Source organism: Talpa europaea (assembly GCF_964194135.1).
Source record: "Talpa europaea genome assembly, chromosome: 3".
NCBI lineage: Eukaryota > Metazoa > Chordata > Mammalia > Eulipotyphla > Talpidae > Talpa > Talpa europaea.
This window is the reverse complement of record NC_140069.1, coordinates 106170463-106197391: the sequence shown is the minus strand read 5'-3', so window position 1 is coordinate 106197391 and position 26929 is coordinate 106170463. Positions and strand designations below refer to the sequence as shown.

Below are 26929 nucleotides of genomic sequence, written 5' to 3'. Positions count from 1 at the left end.
ACCAATCAGTTTTTCTAGTACAAAATGATAATTTCTATCCTGTTAATGATGTACACTCTAGAATATATTAAATTCTAATGTAATGTTTCATTGATAAGTTATGTATTTTAATAATAACCTCATAATTTATTATCAAATAAATCCTTTGTTTCTTATTTTCTGGGGAATGGAGTGAATTACATCTTGACTGAAGAATAATTATCACAATTGAAAGGTGTAGTATGGCAGCTTTGGCCTGGAGTATATCTTAGTAATTATAGTGTCAAGTAGTTCTTATCTTATTGGAGAGGAAGCTTAGAAACATTTAGGAAAGTTAATTATATTTTTGACAACATATTTTCAGTAATCGACTGATATTCTCTGCTGCAGGAGAGTGAGTGGGAAGGTTTAGTAATTTTTTCCAAGTGATTTATTAGTGGCCTTTTCTTCCCTTGAACTTTCAAAAGAATGGCAAGGTCCAGCCTCTCCATTTTGCAGTTGAAACAATGGACTTTTGTGAGATATATTTTGTCTTAGTGATAGAGATTGGAGGAACTCTACTTTCAGGGTAATGGGTTTTTCCTTAGTTGGAAATACTAAAACAATTTAAAGTATATATCTAGATACAGACTCATCGTGTTGTCAATGCTATATTCAGGTATCAGATTTGCTTAAAGTACAAGCAAACAACTCTATAAGGAAACTTCTGTTATTACTCCCTTTTTAGAGATCAAGACACTGAGACAGAGAAGTTATGTGTGAACTTTCACGAGCTTTGCTAAATTCATAGACGTTTATCCTATTTTAACAGTGTATGTTCTGCTAATCTTGGTTCTTTAGAAAATTTTTTATAGATTTTTTATGTTCATTTTTTATTTGCAGGTTGTGGTTGCTGTATTTTAAATAATATTTTATTACTATGTACAATATCATCTGGCTAGTTTCTCCATTCCTCAGATAGTTTATCACAAAACTTATTTTAGGGCTTTGATTCATAAAGAAGAATATTAAAAATGATTTTTTTTACTTTTTATGCAGAAATGAGAAGATGATAAACGTTAAGGCTTACCCCACATTTTGTGAATAATTTGCTTTATATTCCCATTAAAACTGCTTGAAGTGTTAGTTATTCTGTATTCTTGAGGTCAGGAAATATCTTATATAAGGCATAATGTCTATTTGAAGAATATTGATAGTATTTTTCTTTTCAGTAAGACTTGATTTATCAATGGATGCTTCTGGTTCAGAAATTAAAATTTAAAGAAATGCTTTCAACTTCTAGAACATTGAAAGACTTTATCTCTTTATTGCAGAAATGTAGACAACCAGCTTCCTGGGCAAGCTGTTCCTCCTGGATTCCCTATGTATCCTGCTTTCAGCCCACTGCAGATGCTGTGGTGGCAACAGATGTATGCTCATCAGTATTATATGCAATAGTGAGTTAATTTGAATTCATGTTTTTTCTCACTGTGTTATTTGCTTTACTTGCTTTTTCATCCTAAGTAAGTTGATTTTGGATTTCACTTACTGATGCATTTTATTGATCATTTAAAATTGTGAAAAGGCATTTGCAAACATCTCAGTAGTTATTTTATTTTAAATTATTTGACTAAAAGAAAATGAACTGACAACCAGTTCACGTCAACTAACCTTTTCTTGGCTTCTTCCTCATTCCCTTATAGTTAGCAGTATTCAGATGGTTTCTGTAGTATAGGATCTTATTTATTTGAAAGGAAAAAACTTAGGAAAGTTTCACTGGAAGGGGGTAAATCTACAAAAAGAAATAGGAAGTAGAATGAAAAAGGGAATAGATAAAAATATCTGTGGGACTCATATATTGATGTAGGATTCAGTTGTGGTAAATAATGCTATTTGGACTGTCAGTATTTTATAAGTCTTGCTTCTGATCAGCATAGAACATAGGACCCAGTACAGTTTCTCAGCCTTCACTCCTCTGGACTTCTTATGTATTCATTTAATATTTCTAGTTTCTCTTCAGTATTCTCCTCTATTTCTGTGAATCTGTTATCTTCTTCATTCTTTTTATCTTTCTGATAACACATTTTGTGTTTTTGATAACCCATCTTGCTCTCTTCTTCTAAACGGAAACATTCCTTGTTCAGTTTGACAGATGTTTCTGTATTTACTATGTGCCTCATGGCAATCATTCTGGTAGGAAAAACAGCATTCAGTGCTGGCCTGGTCCTTTTGGATTTCTGTCTTCTATGATCTTAGTTGTTTGCATTCTGTGAATGGATACTAATTCCTCCCGCCTGTGCTTTGTCCTGTACCTCCACTTAATAATTGTTGGAAGATTTCCATAGGAAATTAGTCTTTCACCTGAATTCAGTATGTTTAAAATTTGACCCCACTGTCCTCTTAAGTCTGTCCTCCTTGACTTCTTGAGAGTGATGCTGTCTCTTTTTAATAATCCTGTAAGCTCTTAACCTTAATCAGCTTTGATTTTGTCTTCTCTTATCCCTGAATCCAGCAACTTACCAAGATGAATTAATAAGTTGTTTCTGTCCTCTCCAACATCTTACTTCTAATATTGTGCCCAGATCTTTTCTCATTTTAGACCCATTTTACTGCAATTGCTCTTTGTCCTTTTAGGCTCTTCACATGTTTTTATCATACCACTGCCAGGTTAACTTCCTTAATACATAATTGAGTCAGTCATTCCCCATCTCCCAAAATAGCTCATGACCCTCTTGTCTGCTGTGAAGTCTGTACACTTATCCTTCATCCAGGCCTTCCCCCATAAAACTAACCTGCTTTATGAACCACATGTGCCAGTGCTCTATTGCATAACACCTTGGTTTCAGGCAGACTGTATCTTGCCTGTTGCCATGGTACTAGCTATCATTAACATGACTGTTTTGTGCTCTGTACTCCACTGGATGCTTTCTCATTTATAAGCCACATAAAAACTGTATAATTGGGGCTCATTGGTTTCTTGCTACTATATGTAAGTATATCATTTAACTTCTGAACCTTTAATATAAATCTGATTATCCCTGAAGGCAGGCAATGTTTTAGAAACTAAAAAGCCATATGCGGAGACAAGGTGTTAGCATTTTTGCTTATAGAGAATGCCTTAGAAATTCTATTTCATTTTGCTCTTTGCTTCTGCTTTTCAAACTTTTTGTTGTAGAAAACTTTCAGCATATAAAAAGGTAGAAAATAAATAGTAAAATGAATACCTATGTAGTTGTCGCTAAGCTTCATGTTTATCAATTCATGTCAGTCTTGTGCTATAACTTCCTCTCTATGCTGGATAATATTAAGCAAATCCCTGATATATTGTTATTTTACTGGGAGCCTTTTATAGGAAAATTTATTCTGACTTAAGCAACCAAATAAGCAAACATCAGAACCACACTTCTTACAAATGTTCCAGTTGGAATTCCTGAAAATCAGGATTGGGTTGAGGGCTTGTTATCTGGGATCTAGATAATATTTTAATATATTAATGCAGATCATTTATCACTGACTATAAGGATAGGGTAATAATGTAATTTTAAACAAATCTATTAAAACATGAGTCTGGGGGAGAGGTGGTGAGTGGGGGGGTATAACAAAAGGGACAACGAAGTAAAAAGATTTGGAGAAAGGTTTGGTTATAAGTAATTTTGTGAGAGAAAGATAATGATTACTATGGCTGTTTTTATCTCTTCCACCTCTCCCTTCCACCTTAGAATACCAGGCTAAGAGAACATACTTGCCCGAGCTGTTCCTGCCATCACTCTTGGCAACTTTTCCACTGGGATTTGTGCTTATCTATGAGAAGTGGTGCAGATGTTGTGATATTCCATATTAGGCTTATGAAAAATACTTATGGCTCCCTAGGAAATTTTGGAAATATAGTATGACAAAGTTTTTTTTTTTAATTTTTATTTTGGTGACCATTTCAGTCAAGCCGCAGTTTCAGCTCAGGCCACATCAAATGCCAGCCCAGCCCAGCCTGCTGCTTCACAGCCGCTACATTTGCCACATGGTCCTGGAGAAGAGCCCCCACCAGCTCCAAACCTAGTTGCCCAAGAAAATCGACCAATGAATGAGAATGTTCAAATGAATGCACAGGGTGGTCCAGTGCTAAATGAGGAAGACTTCAATCGAGACTGGCTAGACTGGATTTACACATTCTCCCGAGCTGCAATTCTCCTTAGCATTGTGTACTTTTATTCTTCTTTTAGTCGATTTATCATGGTAATGGGAGCCATGCTACTGGTTTATTTGTGAGTGATATTCATTAACATTTTGTAAATTTCTTTTAATTACTTTCTAAAACTGTTAGCATAGACTCTGGGATATAGTAGCTAGTCTGTCGTGAATGTTGAGTGAAGAAATATGAATGTTGAGCTTTAGCTATCTTGCACCAAGAGCAAAGCAGGTTATGTTGAGTAAGAATGCTTATCAGAATTAATTGTTGGTAGCAGATTTTTCCTTTATTGTCTTTTATAGAAATTGATAATTTAATTAGACGTGTTCTGTCAACTTAGGAATTGAGAGAAATGTATGATGCACTTTTATGTAGTTTGTCCTTTTAAATTATAGTTATCAGTAGCAAGTCCTATAATTGTCAAGTTTTTCTTCATAATTAGACTGACTTTCCCTGCCTCCCTTTTCCTTAAGGAACGGATATCCATTTGAATTTTATTTTGTGAAATAGCCAAAAAAAAACTTTATTATTTCTAATGTATCTTAGTACCTAATGTAGAGCCAGTTAAAACTATGATAGACTTTTAAAAAAGACTTAAATTGATTTCAGTTTTGCTGTCATTTTTTGAGAGGGATGAGTTCCTGGGCCTGACTTAGGAGATTTGGTTTTTTCATTTATTAGAGTTCTAGTTGTTTTTCTCTTGTAAGACATTAATGTTTTATAGTGTTACAGGTAAAACAAGTTGTGACTTACTTTCTTTTCTCTTTATTTTACTGAACAGACACCAAGCTGGATGGTTTCCTTTTAGGCAAGAAGGAGGTCAGCAACAGGCTCCCAATAATAATGCTGAAGTTAACAATGATGGGCAAAATGCACAAAACCTAGAACTTGAAGAAATGGTATGTTGATGGGGTTTTTGAATGCTTTAAATTTAGATGTTTCCTCAGCACTGTGTGGGATCAACATAATAAGAATCTTGTCTAATAAGTGTTTAAGGAATGGTACATGAAGAAAAATGAACATTAAAATTTGATAGTTTCATTCAGGAGTACTTAGAATATAACATATTAGAGTTAAGTGAGAAAAACTAACATTCTTCCTCAAAAAGCCTAGAAAGAAGATTATGCACATGGTGAGAATATACAATATTAAATTGAGTTATCCTTTGGATGTGAATACTGATAAATTTGTCAAACTTTGGACTTGACAAAGATTCTAATAACTACATGTGTATCACTTCCATGTTACATACTCATTTCCCTTCTTTTTTACAGCAAAAAACTTAACTCTCCTTTTTTTGTCATGAGTTAGTGATAGCTGTACAAATCACTTAGGAGACTATTTCTTGTTTTGTTTGAAAGGAACGACTTATGGATGATGGACTTGAAGATGAAAGTGGAGAAGATGCAGGTGAAGATGCCAATGCAATTCAAAGGCCTGGATTAATGGCATCAGCTTGGTCTTTTATCACCACCTTCTTTACTTCACTGATACCAGAGGGACCTCCTCAGGTTGCCAATTAGACCTGAAAAACTGTACTAGCTACAAAGGGAGGGCCTGACTTTAGGAAAGTATTTCAAATAACAGTGCATTTTCAAAAAAATCTATTACTTTCTTTTCATCATCATGTACAGAGGTGTGTTTTTTCCTCTAAGCTTCTTATGCATATGAATATTTTAAGCACAATGGACTACTAAATGTGTGATTTTTTTTTGACATCCTAACAGAACAGAGTATAACAATTTTGATCTTCCAGGTTTTATTAATTTCAATTATGTGTATTATGTCAAGACAGACTTATTTGTGTATCTTATTTCTTTAAAGAGCTGCTTCACATATAAATGTCTGTAACTAGTAGCCCAGCCCTTCAATGTGTAATTTGAATAAATATATCTATTTTCTGGGAATTGTTCTAAAAGTTTGAAACAAATGACCTCATAGTTTTTAATAAAGAACATTATTTACCTGAAATGTGCTAGTAGCTTCTTGCCCAGCCATAAAGCAATAAAACTTCTCAGTAATTTAATTTTGACATTTGAATAAATAATGAAACTTTCTATTCCAAGGGCATATATCCCATCAATTGGAATTAGTACTTAAAAAAAAAAAAGGCAGCTCTTTAATGGAATTAATAGAGATAAAATGTTTGATACAGGAAGTACTTTTATAAAATAAATGCTGGAAATCATTTTCTGTAATTTTTTTTAATAAAAGGTCAATTATGGTAAGCTGTCTTATGGAATATTTGTTTAAACTCTCTAATAATGTACACCCTCAATGACTGTGACTCAAAAGGGTTAGTGCTGTTGCACTTTATTATTTTTAGCACTAGATGGTGGTGTAACACCGTATTATTTCTACTGCCATGGCTTGCTGAGGAATTTGCTTCAGAGTCTTGGAAGTGAAGACTGTGACTTTCTCTACAGTGCCCACTGGGGCAACTGGCCTGGTGGGCATCCAGAGGCAGAAAAATGCTTGTTGGAATATTATTAATAGTAACAAAATATGGGAAACAATACAAATGTCCCCAAAAAAGGCATGGTTGTATAACTGAGGTGTATCTACTCAGTGGAATGTCATGCAGTCTGCCTAAATGATGGTTGTAACCTTAAAAATGCAAATGGGTCTTTTTTTTTTAATAATTGACCTCTTATGCATCCATTCTTAAGAACCTGCTGCAGGATGTGTTTCTAGCAGAAAAGAGCAGGACTCCAGACATTTGTGTTAAGAGTTACAGGCAACTTTCTTTATTTTTTTATTTTTATTTTTTTATTTTTTATATCATTGTTCATTTTTAAACAATATTTGCTCCCCCCCACCAGGTGTAGTCCCCATAGAATTTCCTTCACCAATGCATCCTTTCAAAAAGCTATACTTACTATGTTCATGGACTAACAAATAATAAAGAGTAAATTTTTAAAAAGGATTCCATTACTGGCATCAGGAGGTCCTTCAGTGGAGAGGAAATCCTCAGGGTGATGATGAAGGAAGATCTCAGGATGGTGGTCACTATATATTGACAACTGAATTCTTGTGACCCAAGGACTAAATTTCCTGGCAAGACCTAGCCAAAGCCTTTTCAGCACTTGTCTTAACTATGTGCCATTAAAGTTCCTGTGCAGCTTCTCTGAGGGCTAAGAGAAGATTGCTGTGAATTTAGAAGCAAAGATGCAAAGCAACCTCTTCCTCCCTCTGAAGCTATTTCTGATGACCATTCCATACATGGTCCAAAGTACAGTTCTGTTAAATGCTCTAATTTGTTGGCCCTTATGATCCAAGACTCATTCATGACCTCAATCATTGACACTCCCAGAAAGGGCTCTTGCGAATTCTCAGGGCGGCTGAGGCCAGACTGTGACTCAGACACTTTGTTATCTTCTTTTAAGAGCTGTTATTCAATAGAGTCTGTGTTATCCTTCTCTCACGGTTAGGTTTATGCTTCCTAGTCAATTTTTGTTTATAAAGAAAAGCAGTGAGGGGATTAACCAAAAGTCAAGAAGGGTAAGTTCTTGGGAATGAGCACTGTGGCAGCGGACATATGTGATGGGCAGTATTACTTGGATAAAAAGGAAGGCCACATTTGCCAACCTCTTTTATAGCAAAGTTGTGGCCAGTTGGCTGTTTTCACCAAAGAAAACAGGTCACTTCTTGAGAAAAGCAGATATGAATTTGCTATACCTTCTCGTATTTGCAATACTTGATTAGAACAGCAATAATAACAACAACCAAACTAACAACCATCTAAAATATTAGAATTATATGATGGAAACAACCTAAAGTCTTAAGTTACTGTTGGAGGTGTCAAGCAGGGTTCCTGAGCAGGCATAGACTGATGCCAGTGAGAACAAGTGTGTGTGTGTATTAAACTAATGAGGTTATGAGATCTGTAGCCGCTACAGTATACTAAGGGGACTTATAAAATAGTCATAATATCCTAAATTGCATGATGCGTACTTGGGTTTTAATTTTATTGTTATTATTTTAATAGCACATATTTTATACCTTTCTGTATGTATGAGATAGAAGAAATACAAGAAATTAAAGGTATGTGTGATATATTTCACAATATTTAAAGTCACCTTCTTCTGTATATTATGACCATCTATCTTAAGTTGAAAGTCCACTCAGGCTGTTATATATAGGAGTATAAATTGGAACTGTATTTTGGAAAAGCTTTTCGTAATATAGCAACAACTTCGATAATATTCTTTGAAAAAGTAGCTCTACTTCTAAGAGTTGAACATATGGATAAAATCCTAAATATTTTATGCAGAAAGATGCTCATTGCAGTATTGTTATTAGTAGTGGAAAATGAAAAGAAAAATCATGGTTTGTTAGTGTATTAATTCAAGGGAATGTCATGCAGCTTTTCTAAATGATTAATATTGTAAAGAATATATTGAAATCTCAAAAATGCATATGATAGGCTAGATGAAAAAGAACAGGATAATGGATAGTAAAACAATGTAAAAAAATTCATGAAACAAAAATATATGTGCCTAATTCCTATCAAGCCTATCCTATGCCTCAGTGTTAGGCATGATGGGTGAACTTCATAGATTTTAGAATGACTTTTTCCTGTGTTTTAAAATGATTTTATATTTTCTAAGTTTTCTAAGTAGTGCAATATTTTTATTGTTTTTGTTCAGAACTACATTTTTACTGTTTAGGATCCAGAAACTACTTAAATGTTCTGAATGAAGAGATAAAAGTGCTCCGTAAGACTCCTCCTACAGTATCCATTCCATGAAATACAGATTTTAACATTTTACTAGATATTGTCCTGGATTTTTCCTATGGCTTAAATATGTCCATTATATCTTCATCTCAAGTTTTTCTGCACATCTATATATCTGTGTCCACACAAAGACACAAGTACAAATCATTTCAAAGTAAGTGAACTCACATTGTTATATATACATTATTATATAACTTGCATCTTATTCACTTAACATGCTTTGGATTTATTTCCATGCTGGATAATTTCAGTTGTAATTTATTATTAAATAAATCAAAAATAAAGTAAAAAAAATAATTTAGACATAATCCAATGTATGCACTTTATGTTTAGGAGGAAAAAAGCGTAAAGTTCTAGATGACATGTTTCCTCCTAGATTAGTTTTTAAAATTCAAACACAGATTTACTAAATATGATTCAATTCAGCAATACAATTTGAACAATTGAGCACAGCTGTGTGTGAGGAGTGAGGAAAGAATGAAGAGTCAGGGTCATGAAGGGGTTAGGGACAAGGTCCATTCTTGTTTAGGTGCTAGATTGTAACAGATAGAAATGGCTAACTCTTTCTCAAAAGAATGAGAGATGACCTCTAAAGTTTCTTCCATTCTTTCATCATCTGGAAAGAAATGACAAAATTTTTCTGTTATTATAATGCTTCTTTCTTCCCAAGACTTTCCAGTCATCAGAGCTTTCTCATGAAGACAGAAGAGTCATGGATGAAGTCTGTTTCTAAGAAGGGAGTTAATAAGCATATCTCCTTTTTTCCCACTGAAAAACCAAACCACTCTCCCTTAGCATGGTAAATTCAAACCTTCACTTTCTGTTGTTTACTCTCTGTTAAGCCTCCATGTCTTAAAGCAGGAAGACATTTTGCCATTTCTCAAACATCTTTCTTGCCTTACCACTATTTTCTTTTGGAAGGCTGCCAGGGTGATGGAATTTGAGATCACAGACAGGATGGACAAAGAAAGAAAGGTACAAGAAAGAGGTAAAAATGTCCTTAATGAGCTCACGTATCTTGATGAAACCTCTAATTGAATGAGAATAGATTTTGTTGAGAAGCTTGTACATGAACAATTAATTATTCATGGCAGAGGCATCATTAGGATTTCATTTTATTTAAAGGCCTCTAAGTGATTTACGAAATTGGGTTAAGCAGGAGAAGAATTTCAAGAAAGAGACAAGGGAAAGCTTTTCATTATATTGACTTTTTCTAATATTTTCAAGATAGATATTGTGACTTGACACATAAATTACACTCCAACTGAAAATCTTCAATGATTTGCCTGGGCAGAGTATTCACATGGGTGGACCTGGGCTAGGGTATTCAGATGGAAGCAGATTGACAAGAGTTTTGTAAAAACTAGGACATTTATTCCAGAAATCTATAATAATTCAATTTGAGTTTTGGTTGCATTGGGAGTGTGAGGAGTCTCCTTGAGATGACAACAACCAGTGACACTTGTACTCAATGATACTTTCCCCAGGGTTCTCTGGGAGGTGAGCACTTGCTTGTTTACAATAATTGGAAGATCAGACACTAGTAAAACCACTAGAGATCTGGAAACTTATAGTTCCTATGGCCTGTTTAGCTTCAAAACAGGTATTAGATTTTGGTATCAGATTGAGTTTTCAATATGGTATTGATTCCGAATATAGAAGGCTAGGGTAGTTTAATAGACAGCTGTTACATACTGGATCAATTTCAATGGGCAATTTTCAAGAAATGTTGGTTGACTTAATTCAAGAGTTTTTTTAAATCTATTTTGTTTGTATTTGTATTCCAAATCCCTAAGACAATGCCTGGCACACAGGAGGGGCTCATAAGTATTAGTTGTTGAGACATTTGAAGTTAATTAGTAAATCAGGGCACGTTTGTGTGGGGAACATCACATCCACCAGGGATTGCAAGTGGGGGCATAAATTGGTAAAAGGTATACTTCTTTCCTGTTTGGGAACTAAATAGGCAATAATAACTTTTGGATAGCATGCGTTAGGGTGAGCACCCTAGGGCAGCAGGGTGGAGTGGTAGTGAGGAAAATGGTGCTGACTGGAGTCAAGAAGCATTGGGTTCAAGGTTTTTGCTGGGTCCTGGGCCAACAACCACATCAGTAGTAGCCACACTGCCCACATGGAAGATCTATATGTTGTGGTAGGAGAGAAAGAATCAATAAACAATGAATACAACAAATACATTCTACACCCTGGTAGAAGGTGATAAGTGCTAGAGAAACTTTCTTTTCAATAGCGGTAGGCCTGATGTGATTTTATTTATGAAAACTTACTTGACACATTTTCAGAAACCTGTTTCATGGAAAACAAGCTCTTCTAATAGCTTTATGTATTTTCAGCAATACATTCTTACAATCACTACCTGAGGGTGAATTCTTCAGAATTCACCCAGCTTCCATATGAAGGTAGCTCTAAGTTTTAGTAGCCAGCTTTGCCCAGCAGCTCTCATTTAATATCATGACCAAAAACATATTTTTGTGTTTACCTCTGCCTCTGTATTACATGTAGTGGTGAGAACGCATGCTGTTTTCTTAGCTTGATATGTACCACAGTCAGAATTCTATGACACAGTTTACATGTTTTACAGCTAACTGTTTAGGTCTTGAGAATAGGCTTCCTCTCTTGAAATCAAATACTTGGCTTTCAACACTGCTTCTTTGATGTGAGGAGAGGTCTTGCACCTGAAGCTGGTTTAAGGTCTGATCCTGAGTGAAACAAACACTGGAATTGAGCAAAGGGAATGTTTTTTTGGTAAGCTTAGTTTGTAACCAAATGGAGAGAATTGGTTTTCATACAAGCAGGTAACATTTGTGGGTATGGGAAGGAAGACTTTTTGTGACTGAGTTCCAAGATGGTTCCACTCTGAACTGGTTTCCTCCAGCTTATTAGTAACCTGTGGTTTTTGCCTCATAATTCCTAAGAATTATTACAGTATTCTGGCACCCCAGTGATAGTGTACAATGAAGATTTGGGCTTTTGTTTTCTTAATCATTTGTTGGGAAAAATAGAATGAGCTGAAATGCTTTTCTTCCCTTAACTCTGTGCTGTATGATCCTCCCTACCTCCCTCATCCATTGTCAAATGGAGTCTTGGACTCCACCTCCAATTTTTGGCCGCAGAGCTGTGGGACTGTAATTAGATCGCAGGGCAGGCTGCATGAAGAGTCTTAGCAATTCTTTAATGAACTGCTGCAAATCTAACAGAGAAGGATTGCTTCAGAATATTTGGGCAGGGCCTCCTCTGGTGGCGCAGCGGTTGAGCGCTGGGCTGTGAGGCTGCCCCTCAGCCTCTGCAGCGCCGGTTTGTTCCCCGGCCACCAGCAAGGGTCCCACAAAAACAAACAAACAAACAAAACAAAACAAAAAAAAACCTACAGAATATTTGGGCAAAAGAATTCCAGTTCCTTTTATTCGATGTCTTTTTAAAAGATTGACGTATAGGCCTCCCCGGTGGCGCAGCGGTTGAGCGCTGGGTTGCGAAGCTGCCCGCGGCCTCTGCGGCGCCGGTTCGATCCCCGGCTGCTCCCAGGTCACTGGAGGAGGGTCCCACATGGCGCGCAGACCTCTCCTGCCGCCCGCTGCTCCCCTCAGCAGTGTACTTCGGTCCTTCTGTCTGCTCTGCTCCCCGCTCTGGCTCTGGTGAATTCTCTCACCCTCCCGCGCTTCTGACTGTACCCAGTGCATGTATAAACAAAACAAAACAAACAAACCAGCAAACAAATAAAGCATGCCTCTATAAAAAAAAAAAAAAAAAAAAAGATTGACGTATAATTGACATGCATTATTTTAGTTTCAGGTGTACAGCATAATGATTCAATGTCTGTATGCATGATGAAATGATCATCACAATAAATCTGTTTATCATCTTGGCAACTTTAAAATTTGTAATGCTATATTATTGGTGGTTGTCTCCATGCTGTATTACATCTCTTTGAATTTCTTATTTTGTAACTGGAAATTTGTACCTGTTAATCCTCTTTACCCATTTTCTCACCCAATGTCCACCACTTCTCTGGTAACCGATAATCTGTTTTCTGTCTCTGATTTTAGTTTATTTTTGTTTAAGACATTACAGTTCTTTATCAAAGATTTACAAATGGTGAGAATGCCATCAGTCATGGAACTCCAGAAAACTTTAAGTTAAACTTGAATTCCATCTTCAGCTTTCTTTTCTCTTGATACCTGTTTAAATATTATGCTGGCTTAATTCTTAAAATACATCCAAGAATCTGCCCACTTCTCAGCTCCACTGCTACCACCTTCACCTTAAGTCCCTATTGTCTCTCCTGAGATACTTCAGTAGCTTCTTCTCTGATTTTCCAACTTCTACTAAACCATTAGTGTTTATTACCTTACCAGCTGGTGATCCATTTAAAATATATTTGGAATGTCCCTCCTCTGCTCAGCACCCAGTCTTGACTCCATATTTCCTTCAGAGTAAAAGTCAGAGTTCCTGCAATGACCTATCTGAATTCCTTTCCTATTGTTCTTCCTTTGGTCACTTGTCTCTAGCCAAACTGGTCTTACTGTTTCTTGATCACCTCTGCAGATTCCCATATCAGGAGTTTTATTCCAGCTCTTCCTTCTTTTTGGAACTCTCTTTCCTTAATTATCCTTTTATCTCCCTAAACCTTGGCTCACAATGCATCTCCATCAGGCCTGTGCTCACCACCCTTAAGGTCTTCTTCCATACTGCTCTATTCCCTCCCAGCCCTCATTACCATCTAGTTTATTATATATTTTACTAACCTGCTATGATCACTGTTTCTTCTATGACTCCCCTTGCTACTGTGTAGCAGAGAATTTCATTTGTTTTACTCACTGATGAATATCACAGTCCTAGAGAGTGCCTGGTGCATAGTGAGTGCTATTTGCTCTGTAGATAAATGAATTTTTGTGCCTCCATCAATTTTCTTTGTACTGATCTAGAACCAAAGATCTTAAAATCCCAAGACAATAGCAGAGAATGGCCTGGGGTCATTAGACTTTTCTAGATATCATCTTCACTATACCTGCACATGGAGACTGGGTTGTATATCTGTTTTGGGGCATGGGACCTGAGAAAGCTTGTATCAGGCAAATTGCAGGCACATTTTCTGTTGATAGCTAGGATGACTGTCGGAACGGAATCCTGGTCATTGTCCTCAAGATCAGGAAGTTTGGATTGCAGTACAATTCTGAATGTCCTGAATGGTATCTCAGTGCAACAAAAAATATCAAAATATAGGTGAACTTCCCTTCAGAAGGGAAGAGATAGCTGGTACTGAATGTGATTCTGAGAAAGGGCCTTACGGCAGATTATGAAGTCACAGTGAGGGAGGGAGAAAGGGGAATGATCTGGAGCAATTATAATTAGATAAGTTCCATCCACTAATCTTGGATTTGTGCACACTATGAGCAAGTAACCAGGAAAGATGCTGGTGAGAAGTGAGTAGGAGACCCCAGCCAGTAACTCAAATGCTCTTCCACATTAGATTACTGCTGCACATTGGGCCAAGGTTTCATCTTCTAACTTCTGAGACTCTTTGTTTTGTGGAAGAAAATAAAAATAACCCAAAATAATGGTATAGTATTCATTTATTCTCTGGGAAAAATGATGTCAACTAGGTCTGTACCTTAAGCCAGGTTGATCTGCAGAAACACCATGATAGCATTTGGCAAATAGGTATGCATGGGTGTTTCAGCTCCATGGGCTTAATTTTTGGATCTTAAATTCCTATTTTTGTACCAGTCATACTTGCTTTAACTTGTCATTGGCTTGGTCTCAGATCATCAGCCCTGTTTTTGTGACAAAGATTTTGTGTTTGAATATCTTGTTCTAACATTGATTCTCAGGTGGATTGAGAACTAAAACTCTGACCTTTCCCCCTCCTGATAACTCCAAATAGACTCAAACTATCTCTGGAGGATCAAATACCATTTGGATTCTGGTCACGCCACTTTAGTTATTTGACTATTTGCATTTCAATGAATGGGAACAACGTTGATTCCCAACCACCATCGGTGGTCATGAAGTTTCCCTGAATGTGCTGAGAAATCTTGTTCCTTGTTTGCAGCCTGGGTCAGTCTCAAACTTACTGGAAGTTTGAAGAGTCACCCGTAGCTTGGAAGGATCATCATTTGCTTAGGAATGAAACCAGTTTTCATATCCCCTGAGGTAGGCAGAATAATGGCTTTCCAAAATCTTCCACATCCAATTCTAAGAACCTGTGAATATGTTGTGTTACATGGCCCAAAGGATTTTAAAGTAACAGAAAAAAATTAAGTTGCTAACCAACGTAAAATCAGGAAATTATTCAAGATTATTGAGGTGGACATTCTGCAATTATAAATGCCCTTTAATGTGGGAGAGGGAGGGAGAAGAGGAAGTTAGTATCAGAGAGATTAGAAGATGGTCTGCAACTGGCTTTGAAGATGGAGGAAGAGACCATAAACCAAGGAATGTGGAAGTGGAGGTAACCTACATGTAGGAGGCCTCTTGAGGCTAGAAAGGAAGTGGATATTCTAGAGTCTCCAGAAGAACACAGTCCTGGGGACACCTTGATTTTAACCCAATGAGACCCATTTTTGTTTTATATCCTCTACAACTGCAAGATAATAAAATTTGTGTTGCTTTAAGCCACTAGTTTGTGGTAATTTCTTTTTTTTTAAAAGATTTATTTATTTATTCATACAAGAGATGCAGGGGGTGAGAGGATTCACCAGAGACAAAGTGGGAAGCAGAACAGGCAGACTGACCAAAATACACTGCTGAAGGGAGCAGTGGGCAAGTCAGGAGAGGTCTGCTTCACTATGTGGTTTGCTCTCTGGACAGCCAGGGATCAAACTCATGCTGCAGAGGCTGTAGACTGCTTCATAATGTGGTGCTTAACCCCTGTGCCACCAGGGAGGCCCAGTTTGTGGTAATTTCTTAAAGAGGCAATAGAGGATGCATGCCTCAACAACAAAAAAGCCCCTTTCTATTCCATGATGAATTTGTGCAAGCTGAAAAAAAATCCATTTTTAAATATGTAAGGTTAAATTGCTTGGAAACTTGATATGCTTGAACTGCAGAATATAAATATAACTTTGTGCACATCCTTAATTAAATGCTCCAATCAAATATTTAAATATGAAAGTGCTGTTCAAAATATATGGCTGTTTCAGAGACTTTTGAAATGCATTTCCTGATAAAATGCACAATCTCTCCAGAAGTGTATAAAGTGCCATTACCATAGCCCTTGAAAATACTGAGTTCCTATTTTTAAAATCGTTGACAATTGTTAGATAAAAAATTGTTTGTCATGTATATAATAAATATTCATTGAGTAGTCACTCTGTGCCCAGAACTACAGTGAGCAAATTGTTACTTTAATTTGAAAATGTCTAGTTGCTCTTTGAGGTTGAACATCTTTTCATAAATGCAGTATTACATCTTATATATCCTTTTTCTTTTTATTTAGATTATAAAATTTAGGGTTTTTTTATGTTGCACTACTTTTTTTTTTATTAAGGTAACACTGGTTTACAATACTGTAAATGATTCACAGGTAAAGGTTCACACTTTTTCAGATATGTTACCATACAGTATCCCCCACGAAGGCACCAATAATCACCATAGTCTGTTGGATACCACTCTGTGTTTGTCCCCTCTGGAAGCCACAACTTTACAGGGAGATCTCTAGAGTTGTTTTGGGAGAGTTTTGTCTGTTCCTTTGCTTTCTTTTTTTATATTTCACATGAGTGAAATTATCATGTATTTGTCTTCCTCCTTCTGACTTCTTTCATTTGGTATAATCCCCTCCAGTTCCATATGTGTTGTGATAAATGACAAGATGAGTAGTATTCCATTGTGTATATATACCACATCTTCTTAATTCACTGCTCTGTACTTGGCCAATTAGGTTGTTTCCATGACTTGGCTAGTGTAAACAGTGCTCCAACAAACACAGGAGTGCATCTCTCCCTTCAAATTAATGTTTTGATGTTCTTCATGTAAATACCTAGGTGTGGAATTACTGGATCATAAGAAGGATCTAATTTTAATGTTTTTAACCTCCCCCCCATACTATTTTTGAAAGGAGCTGGACCAGTCTACATCAATAGTGTATGAGGGTTCCTTTATCTCCACATCTTCATAAACACTTGTTTTTGGTCTATTTTTTTAATTCATTTTTTTAAAAAGGTTTATTTATTTATTCATACAAGCACGGGAGGGTGAGAGAATTCACCAGAGCCAGAGTGGGGAACAGAACAGGCAGACCGAGGAAGTACACTGCTGAGGGAAACAGCGGGCATGGCAGGAGAGGTCTGCGCGCCATGTGGGACCCTCGCCAGGCGGCCTGGGATCAAACAGGGTGCTGCAGAGGCTGCGGGAAGCTTTCGCAGCCCAGCGCTTCAACCTCTGTGCCATCGGGGAGGCCCAAAAGCAAACTGCTTTTGATGGTCTTTATTAAGAGCTCAAGAGAAAACAGCACTTGCCAGACCAATAACAGCACATCCAGTGCTAAGGTGTGTGTTATTTCCTCCACCAATGACACTCAGTGTCTTTGGAACAGCAGCTGCAGTTAGAGTTGCCACCTGATTAGGTTTATGATCATCCACTGTTATGTCTATTGCACTGGTCAAATCAGTGAGTTAATAGAGGTGTTGACAGTGCAGGAATCAGCTCTGCATCTTTCAGGTTCCCTATGTCATCCCTCCAGGAATGAGGTGTTACTTTAATTTCATGGGTAGAGGCAGTACAGCTCTGTCTAGCTCCAAAACCTGTGTTATGTTTACTGTACTCATTCTTACCAGTGAAAGATGTATATATTTGGCATGTAAAAGGAGTTTACATACTATACTGATGTCACATTAAATCACATGGTAAGAAAAGTATTCCCTTTTTAATTATCTTTGTAAGTATGTCCATAAAATAGCGTCAGCATAGTACTAGGGGGTTTCCAACATCTCTCACCCCATCCCCTCACGCTTTCATATCTCACTTTGAAAAACCAAAGAGCAAGCTTCAAACCTGGAGTCATGCAGTCACAGTATCCTTGATAAATACATATATCACATATTAATCAATATGTTATGTATTTGAAAATAAATATTATGTATTTATTGAAATTTGTGGTTGGGAGCTTGCAGTTCCTTTTATTATTCATTTTTCCCACCACAGTTTAAAAGGACAAGCTTATTAGGAAAAGGAGAAAAAGAGAGGCACCTGCATAGTCCAGGCAGGTGGGATTGCTGTTGCTCCTGCTTTGCAAAGGGAAAGGCTTGAAAGAAGAAACACCTGCATAGTCATAGGTGGGCGAAAGAGCTCTACAGTTCCTTTTCAAATAGATTCATTTAAGTAGAAAAGGGAAATCAGTAAATTTCAAAAAGAAAAATCAGTTGGTTAACAAGTATGAGAGTACGGGCAGAAATTAGCGCCCAAATTGTGAATGTGGATGTGAATTACTAAAGTTTCAGAGTGCTCTCTTCAGTCATGCTTTTTTTCACTAGGCAAAAGCATTTTCCTTGAGAGAATATGTTTCATCCATAGCTCAGTGAACGAGGGTCACTAAAATATGAACTATCTGAGCATTCTTAAGCATAACTGAATCAGCTTTATTTTTCCTAGATAGATAGACATTTTAGTGGCTCATAGCAAAATGTAATAAACTGAATAACTATAGACTTTAATGTAATCTCATACAATTCTCTTTCATCCCAATTACTTTTTTGACCTTTTTTAGGATATTTCTTGCTTTAAAAACATACACAATCTTCGGTTCTGAATGTCTTCTGCCTGAGCTAGGCCAAGGAAATCAATAGATCAGAAAGAATTAATATCTTGCTATGTCTTTCATTTGTAATATGCTGTCCCAGGAAAGGCATTATGCATGCCTCCCAGGCATAAGGAATGTTTCCTGAGCATTGTTTGCAAAAAGCTCCTCATTTTTCATTCCTATGAATTTCAGAAGCTTAAGAAGATCATTTATTTCCTTTAAATTAATAAACAAATCCAGGGTTAATCCTATTGCTGCATCAAAAGTGTGGGAGAGTGGTTTGGTCTGACATAGATTTTATGTTAGAAAGAAACTTCTTTTGAAAGTAAATCTATAATGTGTTTCAAGGTAAATGACAATGTCAGTTATACAGTATAAATAGAAGTATCCAGAATTATATAGTCTCCAGATGGAAATTTACCATGATGTCCAGTTTCCCCAAACCACTTCCACATAAGTGAGTTTACCAGATGATTATGCTATTAATAAATTAATGCATTCATTCAAGATTAAATAACAAAACTACTGTTTATTGAATGTCTGTTATATACAAGATTCAAAGCTGTATTTGGGGTAAACAGAGCTGTGTAAAACATGCTGTTAGTTCTCAGGAGACTCTGGTTTAGTAAGGAGGAAAGCTAGCCTCTAAATCCCAGTACAGTGAGATAGGGATAAAAATAGAGAGTATTAGGTGTGATGGTGGCCCAGAGGAGGTGGTGTTTTTCTACTGGGAGGAGTCAGGGAGGTAGTCCCTCCTTCTAGGAGGAGGAGGAGAAGGGAGATGAGCATGGTCATGAACACTGAGGAAGAGGTAGAAAAACTCCAAAGACAAAGGAGTGTCATCTCAAAGGAAACTGACTGGAAAGAGGAGGGGTAATTCCAAAGTATACTGAAGTATTTTCTAAAGTCATTAGTATTTTAGAAAAATCATTTTAAAATGGGGCTTCAGGCTAATGTCACATCCAAACAGAAAGTTGGAAGAGGGAACGAGAAGGTGGAAGGATAGAGCTGAGTCTGTTCTTTTTAAAAAATTTCTGTAGAAGTTCCTCCTACAGACTTTAACTGACATCATTAGCTAATCCCATATAAGTGCAAAGGCACCCTGAGACTCAGATTAGTAGCTTTCCCTCTCAGGCCTGAAGAAGAAAAGAGAAAAGGTGGCTATGGATAGTTTGTGAAAAGTCATTGTACAAAGTTTAGCACAAAGGTCTTGTGTGTGAAGCCAAAATCATATCATTTTAGCAACAAAAATGTCTAAAGAGCTAAAGGGGGAGAAAGCATTTCCTCTAAGTTCTTCATTTCGTAAATGAGACAACTTAGGTTCAGAGAAGCAAAGAAAGCCACAGGGAGCTAGAGACAGACCTGAAATAAAAGTCAGGACTTGTGGTTTCCAGTCATAGACCTCTGTCATGTACAGAACTGATGTGCTAGACTTTCAAACGATAATTAGAAAATATGTTGAAAATTTCTGTAATACAATAAGAATAGAAAAAGAACAGCTGTAGGAAATTAAAACTAGAAGAAACAGAAAACTTAAGATCTAGAAGTAAATATTGATAAAGCAGCTCAGTGTATACTTGGTATCTTTCTTATTTCTGGAAAGGAGATAAAAGGTGAAAGGTCATGATTATATTGGGCAAGAATAAAACTTTCATTTTTGGAAGAAAAAAGATCTAAAATGAAGTTGGTTCTTCCAAGCAGAATTCAGCCAGTCTGGGAAGCAATCACCAAATCTTTCCTCTAACTCTTCTTCAGCTCTTGAAAAGCAAAATGATATTCCTTCACAAGGAAGATATTTTTCAGCCCTGTGGAGCCTCTTTCTGACGATAGCACTCCTGCTTATCACAGTTTGTGTAAGAATTTGTCAAATGATAGCTTGCAGAGGGGAAGATAATAGATGGGGGAAAATTCCACAGACATTTTTCTTCCCTATGCAGTGAATAGGGAAGTTGTCAAATTATTGCCTCTAAGAGGCCATTGAATATCCACACTATCCTTTAAACCTGGGTTATTTTATTACAATGCATGTAAAAATTGATTTGGAAAGAAAATTACATGAAGATGTTGTATTGACTCAATAAGGAAGCAAGTGTAAAAAATTTTACCTTCCACTTTTAAACATTTGAAAATAAAACAATATTTGTAGACACATGATTATACATTTCTGTAACTTCTATCCATTGATATATATTCATGCAAATGGATATCCTGATAACCTCTGTCTGAAATGGGTCACCTTGATGGGAATCATGTATGTGGGAGGCTTATTCCTCAATTTGTCATTAGCGGTTTTTCTATCTCAGTAACATTTCAGGTTTTCAAGTAATATTTAAGAATTTGTTCACTGTTAATCTTACAGGGTAAAGGATTCTGGGCTGGAAGTTTTTTTTCCCTTTAAGTACCTTAAATATCTCCTGCCAATCTTTTAATGCTTGCAATGTTTCTACTGAAAAATCCACCGGCAGACTGATATTCCCTTATATCTTTCTTTCTCTCAATGTTCTTAGTATTCTGCCTATATTACTGGCTTTCAACAGTTTTATAATAACTTGTCTTATTGCATGTCTGTCTGGTATTATTTTTCTTGGATGTCTTTGGACCTCTTGCATCCAAGCATCTGGTTTGTTTCCTGGATTGAGAGGGTTTTCAGCAATTATTTCTTGAAGCAAATTTTTAATGCCTTTTTCTTTCTCCTTTCCTTCTAGGAACCTGTAGTGGCAGGAATGGCCACTGAGCAGGTTTTCTGATCCAGCAGACCGGGTAAAGGAGGAGTCAGAGTCCTCAGTGATTTTTTGCGGGTCTTTTATTGGGATTTACCCGGTACACAGCAGGCAGGGGTGCTGGGGGGTCGGGAGGCTGGCAGGCCTCCCATCCCCCAGCAAGTCTTCACTCTATCTGGGCTCTCTGGTATTCTCTGCTTCTCTCTCGGCTTCTGCTACTTCTTTCTCGGCTTCTCTTTTGGCTTCTGCTGGCGTCTCCGTGATGCCGACCTTAATAGCCCAGTCTCAGCCGAGGTGAATCCATCTACCTATGCCCACACCCAGTACTCCAGGTGCCCGCCATCAGGCATGCATTCAGGACCGCAAGGATCCATCATCTATCCTGATGGCGGGAGGGCAGAAAAGCCTGACATTTTTCCTTACCCTACAGAACCCAATGACAAGGATGTTTTTTCTCTTTAGTTTATCCCAAAGGCCATTTATACCATTTTCATTTTTGAAAATTCTTTTTTCTGTATGTTGTTTTACTTGTGTGTTCATTTGCAAGTTGATTAATTTTCTCTGTTGCTTCTGTTTGTCTGCTGTTGCGGACCTTATTTGTATTTTTTTAATTTATGGTATTCCTTTTTGCTCTGTTACTTCTAATTATAGGTGCCTCATATTTTCTTTATCTTTACTCTGTACTGTTTTATGTCCTCTATGGATTTTTTTTTTTTTGAGTTCCTTAAGTGTTGTTATAACTGTCACCTTGAACACCACTTCAGTCGTGTTTGGCAGTTGTAGGGTAAATGGAAGTGATCAGGTTTTTTCTGCTCTCCAGCCATTAGCATCAATGATAGACACCTGCGGTCTTACACGCAGGCCTGATGGTGCACCTGGAGAGTGGTGTGCAGTGTGTGAGGAGGCGCCCCTGAGCTGGGAGACTGAGCATATAAAGATGGTGGCACGGAGGACATGGCACAACAGCAGAGAGCAGTAGAGACCAGCAGAGAGACCACGAGAGAATGCCAGAGAAGCCAGAAAGGTTAAAGATTCGCCGGGGGCTAGGAGGCCTGCCAACCCTACACCTGCCGACCCACATACCTGCCCAGCACCTGGTTGTCTCACTACAAATGGTGTAGAAAGATCATTAAAAGCCTGAAAAGCCACTGAGGGCTCCAGGACTCCTTTACCTGTCCGCCTGAATCATAGAAAACCTGCTCCTTGCCTTGCTGGCGCTACAGCAGTTCTGTTGGATTGAGACTCCACTCTTTTTTTTCATCAGCACTTGTGAGTCGTCAGACAGATCTGTCCCCTCACTTTTAATTTTAATGGTTTGTAATAGGCTGTGGCCTGTGCATCTGTTGAAGTAATCAGAGATTGCTACCAGTGAGCGGGAAGTAGGTATAAAAGAGGACTAGGGCAGCAGGACACCAGAGAATCTCCTCCATGCGGGCAAGCGTTCTACTGAGCTGTAAGTACCAGAGTTGTGTGCTGGAGAGCCACAATGATCCCCTCCTCTAAGCCAGCGCCTCAGTCTTATTTTGTTTGTAGTCTTGTGTCTGCTTCTGCTCTGGGCTCTTTTTGAGCGCTGGGTGTAGTTCTGAGCACAGACTGTGGTTGATAGTAGGTCACAGGCAGGGAGTTGTCTTTTTTTCCCCAGCACTGAGCTTCATCCTGCAGTGATTGACCCTGTTATTAATAGGCACTTAAACTCTAGTTTCTGCAAGTGTTCATTTGTAGTTTTGATTTTAGCAACTGAGATGGGGACTGCCAGGTGTTTTGACTATCCCAGCCTCAAGCAGTGGCCTCATTTACTCATCTATAAGGAGACACGGGTGACCTGACCTGTTTCTTTCTGGTAGTTCAGGCTCCAGTTGTTCTAGATGGAAAGCCTGAGATTCAAGCCAGTAATTCTCACTCTGCACCCCCTTCCCCACAGCTCTCCATCTTTGCACCCTCTGTCCTGGGTGTGAATTCTGAATGCCCCCTTTTCCAGTGCAGCACTGGGTCTCAATAGTGCCCCGGGTTGGCATGCCCCTGAGTCAGTGACTAGAAGGGGTTGTACACAGCAGATGCTCCTCCCTCTCAGTTGTTGTACTGCCCAGTGTCACCAAAGACAGAGATCACTTAAAGTTTTTCCTACCATGTGTCTGTTTTTCCTTCTTAGTTGTGCTGTGGTGGTTCATGTTTCCTTCAGGGCTTTTTTTTTTTTTTTTTTGGTGGGACCCTCGCTGGTGGCCGGGGATCGAACTGGCACTGCAGAGGCTGCGGGCAGCCTCGCAACCCAGCGCTCAACCACTGCGACACCAGGGGAGGCCCTCCTTCAGGGCTTTTTGATTTTGCTCTGTTGCCATCTAGTTGAGTCTATACTAGAGGGGAGTTTTGTGTCTTCACTCTGCTGCCCTCTTGCTAGACTCCCGACCAGTTGTTTTGTTCAGGGAAAAATATCCAAACAAACAAAAATCAAATTTTAGGACTTTTGACTTCATTACTTCATTCATTTAATCAATAACTACTTACAGAACACTATGATGCATGAGGATACTGTTCTAATGCAATGCGTTTTGTATTTTTTTAATGAAGAAAAATATTTTCCATTGTTGAAATGTTAAATTTATGTATGGGGAAAGTGACTCACTCTCCACATACACATCATACACAACTGAACCCATTTCACTTAATAAAACTTACACTAAGTATGTGTGAAGCACCCTGCTGTTCTATTTCTTCTTATTTGCTTTCATTTTTTATAGTGTCATTAACAAAAAGGTGGTCAGGCCACTAAGTTTATTTTGCTACTGTGTGTGCATTGTAAATTGAATTACGCAGTTATAGGGAACACAAAAAGCTCTTCATGGGCAATAAAGCTTCAATAACAGCAGAATTTTATATTTACTGCAAGGTGATATACTTTTTGTGAAAATGGAATGAGTTATAGAGGGACGTGTATAGTAAGGAAAGAAATAGGACTTTGGAAATGCTCATGAGAAATGTGTTACAATCACAAAAACGTGTAAAAAGTGTTGAGCCATTTAATAGTGATGAGAAAAACCATAGAATAGGGAAGATAATCTAAAGTCAAATTGAAATTGACACTGAAAAAAGAGCAGTAAATTTTGACTAATGCCTGGGGATTAGTTGCTCCACAAATTTTATTAACATGCTTGTTTTCGTTTTCAGACATGTGTATATTAGAGTCACATGTGAGCTTTGGAAAGTCCCTGGCTTCCGGCTGTACCCCAGATCAAATTCAGAATATCTGGGGTGGGGACCAGGCCACAGGATGGGTGATTCCAGTATGCACCCATGGATGAGAGCCACTGTACCAAATGAAGAAAGTTGAAGCTGTTAAGACACAGTTCTCTCCTCTGTCATCAGAAGATAAACAACATTACTGGAATGTGGGGTGTATAGTTAGAGTGGAGTTCTGGAATTTGGAGAATCTTCCAAAAGAACAAATGAGGCCTTTTAAAGCACCCTTCTTAGACAACTTTTATGAAAGGGCATTATTACAGATCTGATTTTATCAAGGATCTAAGATGTGATCTACAAGTGACACTAAAAATAACCATGAGGTTTTTCTCTATGGGGATAGTATGGGCAGGGATGGAGTAATTTCCGTGTGTGGCCCAAATCCAAATGATTGGTGGTGGCTTCCTGGAACATGGTGTGAGAGAGATTCTGAAGCCAAGCTCAATTCCAGCAGAATAAATGATGGGATTGCTTATGGTGTCTGTTACAAAGTAGAGGTTTTCATTGAGGAATTTGTGCCACATTTTTCCTACCCTGGGCATCAAGGAAAAATGTTATAGTTGGAAAGGTAGAAAGGAATATGTAAGGATTCTAGTTCTACCTCTGTCGTGATTTTAAACTATGTTATAAATTCTTTGACACACTTCCTTGAAAAATAAGAGCCTATTTCTCCCTTCCCTGAATGTGGGCTTGGCTTCGTGATTTACTCCTAACAAGAGATTGTGTTTGAAGTGATGTTCTGAGTAGCCAAATGGATTAACTTCCACATGACCTTCTGTATTCTGGATCACTCATGGTGAGGGAAACCACCCAAACAGCCACAGAGAAGCCCTTGTGGGGAGGAACTGATGCCTCCCACCACCAACCTGGCCTGCCCTATTAGCTTCCTTGGAAGGAGGTCTTCCAATCCCAGTCAAGTTTTCCCATGACTGCAGCCTCTGTTGGCAGCCTGACTGAAACCTTCCAAGAACTCCTCAGTCAGAAGAACCCATCTAAGTCATTTCCCGACTCCTAACCCACAAAAACTGTGCAAGAATATACATGTTTATTGTTTTAAACTTAAGTTTTAAGGTAATTTATTATACAGCAATCAATACATCTACTTAATAGATTCAATACTTTGGTTTCTTCATCTATAAAATGGAGATAGCAAATATCTCATAATATTTTGAAGTTGAAATGAGTTAATAGTAACACCTATCATTTAATGATATGTTTGAATACTATTATATGACTTGCACTATAATAGCCTGTGAATTATTTCAGGGTGCAACAAGCCAAAGCTTATGGAATACAGGCTGCCCCGTATAAACAATCTCCAAGCATTGTTAAAAGAAGGTATTTTCAGTGCTATATATGCTCTTTTTGCATTGTATAATGTCTGTTTTGACCAATGTGACATTTCTTAAGTGAAGTCATGCCCCTAGAAATTAGATTTGAATGTTGTTTTCCACATATATAGAAGTCGCTGAATTGTGTGAGTTCAAAGAAAGGAGAAGTTGAACATAAGGAGTACATGGAACCACTATGTGATATCTGGGGCTTGGGTGCAGCCTTGTTTACAGCTTTGTAATTTTGCTTTCATGAGGAATTTCATCCAAATATTATTCTTCTCCTTACTGTCTTTATTTTGGTCAAATTGCTCAACCTCTCTGAGTTCCTATGAAATGCGAATAGTATTTATAAAACTGTTGTGGAATATGTTGAATTTAAGTACAAACAGGTACTTAATGTTGGTACTTAATAAGTCATTAAATCTTGGACCTCAAGTTAAGGTCAGTTCGCACAGTGTTCCTGTGAGATAGGTGCTATTACCTATTTTACAAGGTACAAAACTGAGATTAGAAGCATCAACCCAATCACACAGCTGATTAATGGGGTAGACAGAATATGAATCAGTCTGTTTTGTTTATAAAGGACGCATATATTATCACTGCACTTCATTATTCCTTCCATGGAATGTACATGTATGTGTACATTTTTTTTCAACCTAAATGCCCAAAAACAGATGGATCAAGAAAATGTGGTATGTATATATACACACACGGTGGAATACTACTCAGCAATCAAAAAAGACAAACTCATGTTATTTTGTAAGTATCCTTATAAAATTTTTAATAATAACCCTGTGATACAGACACTGGCTGGGTAGTATTGTGTGTTTTCACCCATCCATCCATCCATCTGTTCATTAACATCTTAATGGAACACATTGCCATATGCCAGGTATTGTGCCTGGTGCTATAGCGTACACAGTAAGCAAAAGCACATGGAATTCTTGCCCACAAGGAACTCACAACTTCATAGGGGAGATAGATAATTGTATGATAGATATGTGTATGTAA

At 37.6% G+C, this 26929-nt stretch overlaps 1 protein-coding gene across 1 annotated transcript in view; it reads left to right on the top strand.

Moving 5' to 3' along the window:
- HERPUD2 (HERPUD family member 2) overlaps positions 1-5664 on the top strand; it is a gene marked incomplete at both ends in the record, with an annotated part of 36301 nt that extends 30637 nt beyond the window's left edge. Inside the window, 4 exons of the mRNA XM_084229577.1 lie at positions 1293-1415; positions 3894-4217; positions 4923-5040; positions 5503-5664. Coding sequence (XP_084085703.1) covers positions 1293-1415; positions 3894-4217; positions 4923-5040; positions 5503-5664 — 727 coding nt within the window. The remainder of the gene's footprint in view (positions 1-1292; positions 1416-3893; positions 4218-4922; positions 5041-5502) is intronic.
- Between the last annotated feature and the right edge of the window lie 21265 nt (positions 5665-26929).